Below are 14,793 nucleotides of genomic sequence, written 5' to 3' on the forward strand. Positions count from 1 at the left end.
TTCCACTGAGTAAATCTGAGGCTTTATTCAATGACTCCTGACTTCCGGTAAAGACACAGGTTGCATGTAGTGGGAAGGTTTTATAGGCAGGAGGGTGGGGCAAGGGAGTTATTATCAAAAGGAAAGATTTTTTTCAGATTGGGCCATCTTTTCCAGGGAAGGTCTTACCCTGCAGGTGACCTCACCAGTGCTGATCAGGATATTTCAGATCCTCTGGGGCGCCTGGGTGGCTCGGTAGGTTAAGCGTCTACCTTCGGCTCAGGTCATGATCCCAGGGTCCTGGGATCGATCCCCACGCCAGGCTCCCTGCTCCGCGGGGAGCCTGCTTCTCTCTCTCCCACGCCCCCCTGCTTGTGTTCCCTCTCTCACTGTGTCTCTCTCTGTCAATAAATTAAAAATAAAGGTCACATTTCTGGGAGAGGTTGAAACTGCCTTTAGTCTTGGTTTGCTGTTGTGGGGGCAAGTGCCTCCATTTTGGGCCCGTTGTTTCTTTTCCAACAGTAGCTACAAGGGGGTCGTAATGGACTTTAAAAGCCAGGGGCAGCCGATGCTTGTGATGTATTGTCTAAGGCTAGGGAGCCTTGAAGGGGTTTGTGCAAGAGACCCGGGGTCAGCTCTCTGGCTGTTGGACAGATCCCTGTGGGGCCCATCCACAAGACAGGAAAGGGACTGACGGTCAGGAGGTTAAGGAATGTGCTGGAAGAACTGACAGGTACAAGTGGATGAGGAGAAGACTCCAAAGAGATGATAAGATGCTGTATCATGAAGCAAACGCCAGGCTGAGGGGCTGGTCCTTCCCTGGGGAGGCTTTGAAGAGCTCTGGGAAGGAGAATGATGCCAGCAGGTTGCTACCCTGTGCTCTGGGCCTGGTCACCCCCAGCCTCCGGGTAACTTGCCAGTTACCTTTCTGTCCAAAGAAGAGAGAGCAGTAGGTACTGAGCACACGTGAGACGGGACATTTGTTGGTTGATTTCTGCATGTTAATTTCTTTAATGTCCACAGCCACCTCTGAGGCCGGATGCATGATCTCTGATTACAGAACGGGAAGCTGAGGCACAGAGAGATGAAGTGACTTGCTTGACAGCCTGCGTTGGAGCCCAAGTCCGCTCCACCTGGGGACACTCGGCAAGTCCTTCCTGTTCGTATTGCCACAGGGCTCCACATACTTCACCAATGAGTGCCTGACTTCTCCTCTCCCCCAAGGGCCGCGATTCCTCGGGCCGGCACCGAGCTCTAAGCCACCCTCATTTGCTTGTCTTGATCTCTGAGTACTCGCCGGTGTCGGTGGCTTCCTCATCCTCAGGTTCCCTCGACTTCATCCCGTGAAAGCTGAAGGAGGCATAATGGAGCTCCTGTTTGTCCCCTGAGGGAGGGGCATCCCTGGCAGGGGTCGCTTGGGCTGGAGGGCTGTCTGGCCAGGGCTTTTGCCTGGAACCCTGAATAAAGAAGAAACAAGGGAGTCAGAGAAGGAATAAGGCAGGTGTGGTCCCCAAGGGAAGTTGGGCTAATGGGGCATTTATTCATTCATCTTCCTATTCATACATACTTCCTACGAATTCAATTATTCACGCATCCATTTAAAATTCTGTAATGTTGGGATGCCTGGGTGGCTCGGTCGGTTAAGCACCTGCCTTCGGCTCAAGTCATGATTCCAGGGTCCCCAGATTGAGTCCCACATCAGGCTTCTTGCTCAGGGAAGATCCTGCTTCTCCCTCTGCCCCTCACCCCACTCGTGGTCTCTCTCTCTCAAATAAATAAATAAATCTTTAAAAAATAAAAATAAAATTCTGTAGTGCAAAAATAATAATAATAAAATAAAATTCTGTAATCCTCTGTTTGGACATATTGAAGGTTTACTAGTCACGTTTAATCCTCACAAAAAACCAGTGTGAATGATACTTTTTCTCCCCATTTTACAGATTAGGGAGACTGAGATGGGGGAAAGTGATGTAACTTGCCCAAGTCACTCCTCTACTCACCAGCAGAGCCAGGAACAAAACTGAGGCCTGCTGTGTTACTGGAAATAAAAAGAGGCGGAAATACTTGAACAAAAATAAAGATAAAATTCCCAGAATTGAAGAAAGATAAACCACCTCAGCTGAAAAGGGCCCCACAAACGCAAGAAAAAAGACAAGGGAAACCACATACCCCAATACAGCAATAGTAAATCTTAAAAATATCAAAACGAAAGAGAAAAATGTAAAAGTCTCCAGGGACAATGACTGGATCACTTACAAATGTGCAAGATTCATACAGGAATAAATTTTTTTTCTTTTTTTTTTTTTTTGGCGAGAGAGGGAGCCGGCACGCTCAAGTAGGGGGAGGGGCAGAGGGAGAGGGAGAGAGAGAATCTCAAGCAGACTCCCCGGTGAGCACAGAGCCCGACGTGGGGCTCGATCTCACAATCTCATGATCCTGGGATCATGACCTGAGCCGAAATCAAGAGTCAGACACTTAATCACCTGAGGCACCAAGGTGCCCCCAGACATAATATTTCTTAACAGCAACACTGGATACAAGAAACAATAGGGTACAGTGTTTAAAGCATTGAAGGAAGGGGGTGCCTGGCTGGCTCAGTGGGTAGAGCATGTGACTCTTAATCTTGGGGCTGCAAGTTTGAGTCCCAAAGTTGGGTGTAAAGATTACTTAAAAGAAAAATAAGATAAAATGACAAAATAAAGCACTGAAGGAAAATCACTTTGATCCTAGAATTTTTTTAAAGGTTTTATTTATTTATTTGACAGAGAAAGACACAGCGAGAGAGGGGACACAAGCAGGGGCAGAGGGAGAGGGAGAACTGGACTCCCCACTGACCAGGGAGCCCGATGTGGGACTCGATCCCAGGACCCTGGGATCATGACCTGAGCCGAAGGCAGATGCTTAACAACTGAGCCACCTAGGCAGGCGCCCGATCCTGGAATTTATATCCTGCCAAGTGAAATTCAAATGTAGGAACATTAAAAAAGAATTTCAAACACACAAGTCCTCAGAAGTCTTAATACAAGAAAATCCAAATTGAAAACACACTGGGAGGAAGAATTCAAATAAAAGTAACAAAACCTGAAAATGCTGCAATAAATCTGGGGTACAAAGGTGACAAAATACCTCAGTAAAATGTGTGGCTGTGTATTAAACAAAAGACCAAATAGAAAAACGTTAAGTATGTTCATAATAACCCAGAATGAGAAATCTAGATCTAGAAATCTAGAAAAAAGATCTAGAAAAAGCACCAACATTGTGGAAAGTGGAGGGAAAGAAGAACAAGAGATACATAAAAGTACACTGAAGTTTTTTTGTTGGGTGTAAGAGATATTAATTTTTTAAGAAAGGAGAAAATGAAATACTGAAAAAAATGGAACCAAGTGAAAGGAAAAGTTAAAATAGGAGAACAAAATCCGCATGTATTAACAACCACAGAAAACACAAATAGAGGATGTCAAATTGGATTTGTAAAAACCTGGCCAGCTCAGTCAGGAGACTCTTAGTGCCAGGGTTGTGAGTTCAAGCTCCATGTTGGGTGTGGAGCCTGCTTAAAAAATAAAAAATAAAAAATTCTTTAAAAAAAACCTGGTTATATGCTGTTTACAAAAATCACTCCTGAAGTATAAATAAAATGTTGTTGGAGGAACAGAGGATGTACAAATATCAGACATCTTACTAGCCAATGACAAATTGGTGTATCTATATTAAGATCCAACCAAATAGACTTTAAAACAAAAAGTATCAATAGCAATAGAGAGGATCACTATGTGTGATCAAATGTTCAATTCACGAGAGGATACAGCATTTCTAAAATATATGGACTCACAACCTGGAGATCAAGAGTAGCATGCTCCACCAACTGAGCCAGCCAGGTGCCCCAAACTGGGATACTTTAAAAAAAAAATTTTTTTTAAATGGGCTCCACACCCAATGTGGGGATCAAACTCACAACCCTGAGATCAAGAGTCACATGCTCTTCTGACGGAGCCAGAAGGCGCCTCTGTGATATTTTTTAAACAAACAAACAAACAAAAAAAACCTGTTAAAATGGCCAACAGACACATGAAAAAATGCTCCACATCACTCGGCATCGGGGAAATACAAAGCAAAACCACAATGAGATACCACCTCACACCAGTCAGAATGGCTAAAATTAACCACTCAGGAAATGACAGATGTTGGTGAGGATGCAAAGAAAGGGGAACCCTCCTACACTGTTGGTGGGAATGCAAGCTGGTACAGCCACTCCGGAAAACAGTATGGAGGTTCCTCAAAAAGTTGAAAATAGAGCTACCCTGTGACCCAGCAATTGCACTACTGGGTATTTACCCCAAAGATACAAATGTAGTGATCCGAAGGGTCATGTGCACCCCAGTGTTTATAGCAGCAATGTCCACAGTAGCCAAACTATGGAAAGAGCCCAGATATCCATCGACAGATGAATGGATAAAGATGTGGTATCTATATACAATGGAATATTATTCAGCCATCAAAAAGTGAAATCTTGCTATTTGCAACAACGTGGATGGAACTAGAGGGTGTTTTTTTTTTTAAAGATTTTATTTATTTTATTTGAGAGAGAGAGCCTGAGAGGGGGAAGGGTCAGAGGGAGAAGCAGACTCCCCACTGAGTAGGGAGCTCAATGAAGGACTCAATCCCGGGACTCCAGAATCATGACCTGAGCCAAAGGCAGTCGCCTAACCAACTGAGCCACCCAGGCACCCTGGAACTAGAGGGTGTTATGCTAAGCGATATAAGTCAATCAGAGAACAACAATTATCATATGATCTTGCTGATATGTGGAATTTAAGAAACAAAACAGAGACTCATAGGGGAAGAGAGGAAAAAATAAAACAAGAAGAAATCAGAGAGGGAGACAAACCATAAGAGACTCTTAATCATAGGAAACAAACTGAGGGTTGCTGGAGGGGAGATGGATGGGGATGGGGTAGCTGGCTGATGGACATTAAAGAGGGCACGTGATGTAATGAGCACTGGGTATTATATAAGACTGATGGAACACTGACCTGTACCTATGAAACCAATAATACATTATATGTTAATTTTTAAAAAATGAAAAAAAAAACCTGTTAAAATACTTCAATGTCTGTGTACAAATTATTAGAGCTAACAAGGGAGCTTACGGGCACCTGGCTGGCTCAGTCAGTGGAGCATGCGACTCTTGACTTCAGGGTAAGTTTGAGCCCCACATTGGGTGTAGAGATTACTTAAAAATAAAATATTAAAAAATAACTAACACGAGAGCTTAGCAAGCTGGAAGAATATAAGATCAATAAGTATGTAATTGCTTTTCACACATTGTTGCATCTACTCAGAGAATGAAGACAATCCTCAGCATCCAGATCAGCACCCCAAAGAGCTGGGTGTCACTGTGAAGAGATGAACATTTATAGTGGAGCCCCAGAAGAACTCTGCAGGGGTGTTCAGTCCCACCAAAGTAGACAGGAGAAGGAGAAGCTGCATGGACAAATTAAGGAACTGGCTGCTGTTCAATCTTGTGCCACCTACTACCAACACTCTGTGTGACACAGACCTCTGTAACTAAAGAATGGAGTCTGAATGTGCTCATTTCCCCATCACTGATTCAGGGGAGTGAGTTGTTTATTGAAATACTAAATCTCTTAGAAGAAAAATACATCTGCAAAGGATGCATGAGGCCGGATTTCTTGTGCAGTATCTGAAGTCTAAAAGGATGAGTTGATTCTTGAACGAAATGATGTTTTATTTGCATCAAATTCAGCTGCTTTGTTCAGCTAGAAATGACAGTTAAAAACAAAAATATCACAAATTTTTCAGACGGTATCTCTCTGTAAAAGCATGGTGCAGCAGGCTTATGAGTAGATCTAAGAATGCTCCAGCTACCAAACCAATAGGAATCTAAATGACACCTAAGACCAATTTGTAATTTTTTTAAATTCTAAAACACTTTATAAATTTTTTAAAGTTCATTATTATTATTATTATTTTTAGTAATCTCTACACCTGGCATGGGGCTTGAACCCATGACCCTGAGATCAAAAGTTGCATGCTCCTCCCACTGAGCCAGCCAGGTGTCCCAACCTTTCATAATTTTTTTTCATAATTTTTTTAAAGATTTATTTATTTATTTGAGAGAGAGTGAGTGTGTGCACGTGTGCTCGAGTAGGGGCAGGGGGGTAAGGGGAGAGAGAGACAGAGTTATGAGCAGAATCACACTGAGCACAGAGCCTGGTGCAGGGCTCAATCTCACCACCCTGAGATCATGACCTGATCCAAAATCAAGAGCCGGCCGCTCAACCAACTGAGCCACCCAGGCACCCCAACTCTTCATAAATTTTTAACAAATGTTTTCATCCTGCATATCATTGATGAGTGATCAGAAAATGCACCTTTAAAAAGATAGCATTTAAGGGATGCCTGGGTGGCTCAGTTGGTTAAGCATCTGCCTTTGGCTCAGGTCATGATCCTAGGGTCCTGGGATAGAGCCCCATGTCGGGCTCCTCTGCCTGTAGCTCTCCTTGTTTGTGCTCTCTCTCTCTGACAAATAAATAAAATCTTTAAAAATAATAAATAAAAAGATAGCATTTATAATAGTAACAAAACTAGTTATTAAGGAAGTAAAAGAACAAAAGGTTTGCAAGACCTGTCTGAAGGAATACTACATCTTTCTTGGAAAAACTTTAACTAATAGATACCTGTTCTTGTGGACAAGAAGACTTGAATTTATAAATAAGTAAATTCTTCCCAAGTTGATTCACAGATTCAATGTAATTCCAGTAAAAAACCAACAGGAGTGTTTTTTGGAACTTGACAAACTGTTTCTAATGTTTATATAGAACAGCAAAAGGCCAAGAATAGCCAAGACACTATTAAAGAAAATTAAGGAGGTGCTCCTGCTCTATCAGATATCAGGACTTGGTCTCGAATTACTGCCTTGCCTCTAGAGACAGTTCTGACTCAGGGACAGTTAAATTGACCACTGGAATAGAATACATTTTGATGTATGATGGGGGCGCCTAGATGGCTCAGTCAGTAGCACGTGTGACTCTTGATCTCGGGGTTGTGATTTCAAGCTCCATATTAGGCATGGAGTCTATTAAAAAAAAGAAGAAGAAGAAGAAAAGGGGCACCTGGGTGGCTCAGTGGTTTAAGCGTCTGCCTTCGGCTCAGGTCATGATCTCAGGGTCCTGGGATCGAGCCCCACGTCAGGCTCCCCAGTCAGCAGGGAGTCTGCTTCTCCCTCTCCTTCTGCCTGCCACTCCCACTGCTTGTGCTCTCTCTCACTCTCTTCCTCTCAAATAAATAAAATCTTAAAAAAAAGAAATTATACTTGAATATCCTTCTAATCTTAGGATAAGAAAGATTTTCTTAAATGAGACCCAAAAGTCACTCAACAGAGAAGAGGAGATTGGTGAATATGGTTATATTAGAATTAAGAACTAACGTTCATCAATGTCACCTTTAAAAAGTGAAGACAAGTTAATCACTGGGAGAAGATATTTACAATGCATATAACTGGAAAAAAAAGTATGAAAATGTATAAAGCTCGCCAGTAAATTCAATAAGAAAGTCAAACACCCAATAGGGCATTGGGCTGCAGATGGGACTGGGCGTTTTAGAGAGGAGGTGTTCATATGCCAGTGAAGACAGAGAGATTTTCATCCTCACTGGCAACCAATGAAATGCACATCAATACCACAGTGAAATAGTGAGATGACAAAAAAATTTCAGAAAACCAAGTGCTGCAGAGATTATAGATCAACAGGATCCGATAGGCAGAGATGGATGTATAAATTGATGCATTTGCTCTGGAAAACCTTGTAAATTGGGATATTCACACACCCTCTGACCTAGTAATTAAATTCTTACATAATGCTGAAGAAAAACTCTTGCATGTGAATGCAATGAGATATGAACAAGAACATCTGGAAAAACTCAAATGTCCAGCAACAGGAGCTTAGGCAATAGACAAAATCATAAAATGAAACAGACAACTGCAACTTCATGCAACACAGATAAATCTCCACGACATAACTTACAGTGTTGGGTCTACAAAAGCAAGTCCAAGAAGAGTGAACAGAATGTGGCCAACCTTTGTAGGTTCAGAAGTAATTAAACTAATCAGCATCTATTTCAGGCATACGTATATGGGATAACGCTAGCAACAAAAGATTCAGAGCAATGGTTACTGGGGATGGGTCACAGAGCAACCTGAGCAGATGGAAGTTAGGGTCAATGTTTGAGGTCTCTGGTTGGATGGTAGGCTCACAGTTGCTTATCATATTGTGAACAAAATGAGTAAGTACTAATGATCAATGCTTGTTCCTGTGATAAGAGGTTGGTCACGAATAAAGCATTTTGGATAACACCATTTAGGGTAACATGGATGTAGTTTTATAGGGGATAGGGGACATGTTGCATACGGATAGAGTGAGAGACTATTGCAGCCCCCTGCCCTCAAAGACATCATCAATATGAGAGGGCGGAGATAAGGCAAAGGTGGTGATGTTGTGTGAGGTGCCCCTCAAGACAGGGATGGACACAGAGCTCTGGGGACATAGGGGAGAGAGGCATGGACACTGGCAGGGAGGGAGATGGCAAGGGTTTCCCAGAGCAGAAGATGTTGGTACTGGAGCTAGAAGAATGATCACACAAGGTGGTCTGGTGAAAATCGGGACAGGAGAGCATTCCAGGTGGGAGGAACTGTACATGCAAAGGCCCCAAGTGGTAGGGGAGCAGGTGTGTATGGAGACCATGAGAAGGCCAGTGTGGCTGGACCATAGCCAGACCAGGGCTGGAGTGGCCATCAGGGGAGACTTCTAGAAGTACCTTAAATATCAGACCAAGAAATGTGACTCGATTCTCTAAACAACGGGAGCAAACAACATAACTGAAACTCCCGAATGGCTGGAAAGCAATAGATTTTGGGAGAGGTTCTGTCAGGCTGTGTCCAGTGATCACTCCAGTGAGTGATCAGCAGGGGTGGGACAAGAGGTGACCAGAGGGCCACTGGGTCTGGGAGATGAAGGTGAAGAACAGAAGGGACGTCAACTCCCAGGTGTCCACCCAGGTGATCAGGGTGGAGCAGGGGATGGGGAAATGCTAGGAGCTCCATCTGGACTCTGAAAGGACAAGCCCGGGGCTCCCCAACTGCATGAGAGGACGCCAGCATCACTCACCCAGGCAACTGTACCCATGACAGGATCTTCATCATCCAGGCCCTCTCGACTCCCGGATGCTTGCTTCCTGCGGGCTTTCGCTCTAAGGGGAGAAACCAGCACACTGCAGCCAGGATGGCCCAGGCACCCATGGGCAGGCTGCCTGTTCTCTGGTGAAAGGGCATCCAGACCCCAGAAGTAGCCCCAGACTTTCCTGACCTGCAAGTAAGCACTCCATCCCCCTGGATGAGCAGAGGTTTGGCCAGACCAAACTTCCATCACTAAAGATCCCTCTAACACATTAAAAACTTGTGCCTGAGTGGTCATAGCAGTGTTACTCGTGATAGCCAAAAAGTAGGAACAGCCCAAATGTCTACCAGTAGATGAATGACAAACAAAATGTGCTCCACCCATGCAATGGAACGGTATATGGAAGTAAAAAAAGGATGCAGTATTGGGCGCCTGTGTGGCTCAGTCAGTTAAGCATCTGCCTTCAGCTCAGGTCATGATCCCGGGGTCCTGGGATCAAGCCCTGCTTGGGCTCCCTGCTCAGCAGGGAAACTGCTGCTCCCTCTGCCTCTGCCTCTCCTCCCCTCTTGTGCTCACTCTCTCTCAAATAAATAAATAAAAATCTTAAAAAAAAAAAGATCAAGGACTGACTCATGCCACAACATGCATGAACCTTGAAAACATCATGCCAAGTGAACTGAGGTCAGTCACAAAGGACCGCATGTTGTATGATTCCACTTACACAAAATGTTCGGAATAGGCAAATGTAGAGACAGAAAACAGATTGGCGGTTGCCTAGGGCTGGCGGAGAATGGGGGCAGGATGGAAATTAAGGAGTGGAGGGTTTCTTTGCTTTGTTTCTCTTTCATTTGGGGGTGATGAAAAAGTCCTATAATTGTGGTAATGGATGCACAACTCGGAATACACTAAAAGCCATTGAATTGTACACTGTAAATGTATGGGAAGTATATCTCAATAAAGCTGTTATCCCCCCACCACCCAAAAGAGAGGCCCTCTGGATCTACTCTACTCCGCTCTGCATTTCTGGGATTGAGTGACCTCTCTCCGCGCTCCCTGTACCTCCCCAAACAAAGACTTACAGGCAGAAGAAGAGGAGGCACAGACTTAGGGACAGCAGGGCCATAGCACCAGCACCTCCAAGAGCAGCAGGCACGGCTCCTGCCAGGAACACTGATCTCCCTGCAGAGAAGAGGTGTGTCGAGACTCACTTTCGGGACTCGGTCTCTTGCTTTCCTACCTCCTCGCAGAACTTGCTGAAGGGCCAGCTTACGCCAGAGATGGAGCAGCACCCTATCCCACCCATCGCCCTCTGTGCAGGCCCCAGCCCCAGCCCCAGCCCCAGCCCCAGGCTTCTCTAGGACTCCCTTCCCCTACACCTCGCCCCCCGACAGCCCCCGGACCTGGCAGCAGCAGGAAGGCGGCGCTCTGCTTCCCGTGGGCGTTCCGGGCCTCGCAGCTGAGTCTGAGGCCGGAGCCCAGCGGCCCGCTGAGGCTCAGGGAGCTGTTGGCCCAGGGCCCCGCAGAGCTGGAGGTGATGGTCCAGGAGGCGTTGCTGTGGTTCCCCTCCAGCAGCCCCTCCCCCAGCCGCCAGCGCAGGGTGGGGGCCGGCTGGGCTCGGGAGGAACAGCTGCAGTGCAGCCCCTCGCCCTCCCAGGAGCAGGAGGGGCTGAGCAGCCGCGGGGGGTCTGCGGGAGGGAGGGGAGGGGTCAGCGGTGTCTCTCCTCCCCAGGCCCCGGGCAGTCAGCCCCCAGGGGTCCCCACACTCACAGACCACAGAGAGACGCAGGGAGACGTGCTGGGAGCCCAGCGGGTTCTGAGCTTGGCAGGTGAGGAGGTCTCCTTCCTCTGCAGCCCCTACTTGAGGCAGGTCCAGGTTCGCACTCCTGTAGATGGGGGTGGCATTCCGGGCGGGGGACCCCCGGAACCAGCTCAGCTCTGCAGGGGGGCTGCTGTCAGCAGCACAGAGCAGCCCCAGAGCCTGGCCCTCCAGGATGAGAACCGATGAGGTGTTTTCCAGAATCTTCGGGACTTGGGGAGAGAGATGCGGAGAGAGGGCACCAGCTGTGGGAGGCTGGCAGTCTCCATCCCTCCCTCCTTCCCAGGAGCTGGTTGGCATCTCCTTCTCCTTTCTTGACCCACTGATTTGGTTCCATCAGGGTTGAAAGCCTGGGCTTTACATCCAAAGGAGGTTGACCTCAAGTGTCTGGGCCTCGTATCTTCAGAGGAGGCTCAGTGTCCCACTGGGACATGCCTGGACTGTTTGGTGGCTTCGCTCAGTGAACACAGCAGGAAATAGGATGGAGGAGGCTGGGATGGAGCGGTAGGTGGGAAACCAGAGGAGTGAACTGGTGAGGTGAAATGGGCTTTGAACAGTTTGTGCGTGTGTGTGAGCGTGTGGGGGTGCAGGTGCGTGCACCCGTGGGAGGTGGAGGAGGGAGAGTGGTGGTTTTTATCCTTGCTTTTCCCATATCTGATCCCAGTAAGGCTATGATCCCCACCGCTTTGCTGGGAGCTGACCCGCTACCCCCACCCCAGGGCCAGGTCCCAGCCCCCAAGAAGACAGGTTCTTTCCTACCTGCAACATCGCTGAAGAAGATGCTGATGTTGAGTTTCTGGGGAGCGTCTGGGATGGAAAGATATGGCCCTACTTCAGACGTGAAGATTGGGATGGAAGTTGACCCAGCACCCAAGGAGGGGTAGGGGGACCGGGAAGGTGGGGATTGCTGTACTTGTCCACTCCGCACCTACACTCCCAAGGCGCGCATGCGCGCACACGATCCCCGCGGCCCTGAGGGACCCGGCCATCCCTCCAGCACTCACAGGAGACATTGAGCCTGATGGTTCTTTCCACGGTGTCCTGACCTCCTGGCAGGTGCACCTGACAGGTGAGGTTGCTGCCATGGTCCTGCAGCCTCGGGGTGAGGGTCAGCACTGAGGAGCGGAGGGTCTGGGGGTCCAGCGAGTCAAGAGCACGCCCCACCCAGGAGAAGGTGAGAGGTCTTCCCTCCTCGCAGGATCCCAGCATACTGCAGGTCAGGTTTGTGGGATAGCCAGACTTCAGGGGCTCCGGAAAGTGGATGTCGGGTTTCTGTGTCAGGGCTGAGGAGGAGAGAGGGAGGTGCTTGGGCCCCAGGCAGGTGGGGACCCAGAGTGTGACCCTGGGAGGGACCAGGGCCTCAGGGCACAAGCTGACCCCGGGCCCCCATCCGTCTTCCCACCATCCCAGCCCCAAGACCTGGAGCAAGGAGTGTTCCAGGGTCCTGCTCCTGTTCTGTGAGGGGGGTCTCCATGTCCCAGAGCCCTCTCCCGGGGCCCCTGCCTGACCTGCCACCTTCACGGTCAGCTTCTTAGCTCTGTAACTGTATGCCATGTGGTCTGTCGCCACTCGGAAACTGTAGACTCCCTCGTCACTCTTCCTGGCCTCTCTGATTCTCAGGGAGCAGTTGTTGTGCCAGGGGTTCCCGACGAGGTAGAATCGGCCCTGGGTCCCCATCTTCCCCATTTTCGTTTGGTCATTTGTAGCCACAAGATAATCGTTGTCCCCTCCCCGGAACCAGTATATGTAGAGCTTCTTAGGGGAAGACCACGAGCTCCAGGGGTAGGAGAAGGAGCAGGGCACATGGACACACAGACCCTCCTGCACCGTCACTGATTCCGGCACTCGGAGCTTGAACCGTGGGTCCTCCTGCGGGGACCCTGGGGGGACACAGAGGCTCAGCTCCAGCTCCAGCCCACTCCCACCTGTGCCCAGCCAGCCCCCCTCCGTTGGCCCACTTACCCCCCCACAGCAGGGGCAGCAGCAGCAGGGGCACCATGTCTGCACCGGCCAGGGCAGGAGCCCGGGTTCGGGTTCCTCTGTCAGGGAAGGAAATGGCCCAAATGAAGGTTGAGGCCAAGGAAGCCCCAACAGGAAGCCATGTGTGACAGAGCTGTGGTCACCACAGAAGGGGAACTTAGTCAGCATGGGCCATGCGGAGGGGGGCGCTGAGAAATTATCTGGGCTTGCCTCTGTATCTGATGCAGCAGGTGAGAATACTGAGGCCCCCTGGAGGCTGAGATGCTTGTCCAGATGTGAATCTGGACGTGATCATCTTCCATATGACGTTTATATCAAGGGTGAGGTCAGCGGAGGGCCAGAGAAGCTAGAAAAGAGAAACGGAGTGTGCAGGCAGCCTCAGCCCTTTCTCTTCCCAGTTCCCCATCAGCCTGTGCATCCAGTCCCGGGGCTGCTTCAGGGAATGCTGTGCAGGGCCAGTGGGTCTTAGCTCCTCACCATGTCCTACAGTCCCTTAGACATGTACCAAACCTGGAGCCCTCTGAGCCTCAGGCTCCAGGATTTCAACAGTCATCCGGACGCATAGCAGCAACATCCAGCCGATATGCCAAGCTGATGCTCAGATAAAGAATCTGATGAGCCAACTAGGAAGTAAGCGGGACTCAAGCAACCAGAGGAAAATCTGCACCAGTTGCAATATTCCACAAATGCCAAGGAAACAAATGAATCACTAAACTGGAACTTCAGAAAGATGGCCTCCTGAATGACTTCTCTGGGGCTGTAAAGGATTTCCAGGCTGTGCAGGGAAGAGTGTCTGAAAAGGAAAAGGAGCTTATCGCCAGAGCAAGAGATGGATCTCCTCTCTCTGTGGAGGAGAGGCAAAGAGAGAGCAGCTCCCCTCATTTGACGGCCATGAGGAGTGGAACCAGATGCAGAGCCAGGAGATGAGATGGCCATCACAGAGCAGGATCCAGAACTTACTGAAGAGTGAAGAAGGGCAATTTGGCAGCTGCAGGCTGACATTTTGGAGGTCCATCGGATGTCTAAAGATTTGGCCATGATAGGGGCGCCTGGGTGGCTCAGTCGGTTAAGCGTCTGCCTTCGGCTCGGGTCATGATCCCGGGGTCCTGGGATCCAGTCCTGCATCGGGCTCCCTGCTCAGCGGGGAGCCTGCTTCTCCCTCTGCCTCTCTCCCCGCTCATGCTCTCTCTCTCTCTCTCTCTCTCTCTCTCTCAAATAAATAAAATGTTAAAAAAAAAAGATTTGGCCATGATGATCCACGACCAAGGTGACCCAAGGACAGCAGAGAAGCCAATGTAGAAAGCTCCAAGTTGCATGCAGACAGAGCCACTGGTCAGTTACAGCAAGCTGATTCACTCTCAGAAAAAAAATCTCACAAGAACATCTACATTCTGGTGCACCTGGGTGGCTCAGTCGGTTAGGCGGCTGCCTTTGGCTCAGGTCATGATCCCGGGGTCCTGGGATCGAGCCCCACATCGGGCTCACTGCTCCGCAGGAAGCCTGCTTCTCCCTCTCCCACTCCACCTGCTTGTGTTCCCTCTCTCACTGTGTCTCTCTCTGTCAAATAAATAAAATCTTAAAAAAAAAAAATAACATCTACATTCTGGTGCTTGTCCTATTAGTGATGACTGCAGTCTTGGGACTTATTATCTGGCAAATTTGAAGCAATTGCCTCAGAGCTGTCTTTTGCTGAGCTGTTTTCAGGGGCCAGTGCTTCTTGGAGTCTTGACAGAACAAACAAATATCACAGGAAGAGAACATATATGCTGAAACCACCTGTCATAATTTAGTTAGAAACTAATGACTAGCTAGACAGTGTTTTTCAAT

The 14,793-nt window shown here is 48.3% G+C and overlaps 2 protein-coding genes and 1 pseudogene across 3 annotated transcripts in view; 1 reads left to right on the forward strand and 2 right to left on the reverse strand.

Annotated features, from left to right (window-relative positions):
• SIGLEC5 (sialic acid binding Ig like lectin 5) lies at nucleotides 1–13,272 on the reverse strand. Of its 2 annotated transcripts, none has more exons than XM_028091477.2 (10): nucleotides 13,177–13,270; nucleotides 12,949–13,025; nucleotides 12,495–12,866; nucleotides 11,991–12,269; nucleotides 11,746–11,793; nucleotides 10,938–11,198; nucleotides 10,571–10,855; nucleotides 10,250–10,349; nucleotides 9,162–9,243; nucleotides 1–1,436 (listed from the first exon to the last, which is right to left on the reverse strand). In XM_028091477.2, the coding sequence occupies exons 1-10, from the start codon at nucleotides 13,266–13,268 to the stop codon at nucleotides 1,245–1,247; spliced, it is 1,788 nt and encodes a 595-aa protein (XP_027947278.2). In that variant the 5' UTR covers nucleotides 13,269–13,270; the 3' UTR covers nucleotides 1–1,244. The 2 variants fall into 2 exon arrangements, with proteins under 2 accessions (XP_027947278.2, XP_087883929.1); XM_088027803.1 differs by lacking the exon at nucleotides 1–1,436 and adding an exon at nucleotides 2,759–2,928 and having other exon boundaries at nucleotides 13,177–13,272.
• LOC148163259 (sialic acid-binding Ig-like lectin 14) overlaps nucleotides 13,225–14,793 on the reverse strand; it is a 16,185-nt gene continuing 14,616 nt past the window's right edge. Inside the window, exon 7 of the mRNA XM_088027812.1 lies at nucleotides 13,225–13,312. Within this exon, the coding sequence (XP_087883938.1) occupies nucleotides 13,276–13,312 (37 nt within the window). The 3' untranslated portion in view covers nucleotides 13,225–13,275. The remainder of the gene's footprint in view (nucleotides 13,313–14,793) is intronic.
• Nucleotides 13,309–14,143, forward strand: LOC148163260 (syntaxin-12 pseudogene; annotated as a pseudogene).

This window comes from Eumetopias jubatus, unplaced genomic scaffold (assembly GCF_037043125.1).
Source record: "Eumetopias jubatus isolate StellerSeaLion01/CBP00866 unplaced genomic scaffold, mEumJub1_p1.0 scaffold_10, whole genome shotgun sequence".
NCBI lineage: Eukaryota > Metazoa > Chordata > Mammalia > Carnivora > Otariidae > Eumetopias > Eumetopias jubatus.

Excerpts from the sequence above, each read along its gene's own strand:
- SIGLEC5 (XM_028091477.2), bottom strand. The coding sequence starts at position 13,268 with ATGGAAGATGATCACGTCCAGATTCACATCTGGACAAGCATCTCAGCC. Across the intron at positions 13,026-13,176 it reads CTGCTGCATCAGATACAGAG|AGGAACCCGAACCCGGGCTC; the intron begins GCAAGCCCAGAT and ends CTTCCCTGACAG. Across the intron at positions 12,270-12,494 it reads GCTGACCGTGAAGGTGGCAG|CCCTGACACAGAAACCCGAC; the intron begins GTCAGGCAGGGG and ends TCTCCTCCTCAG.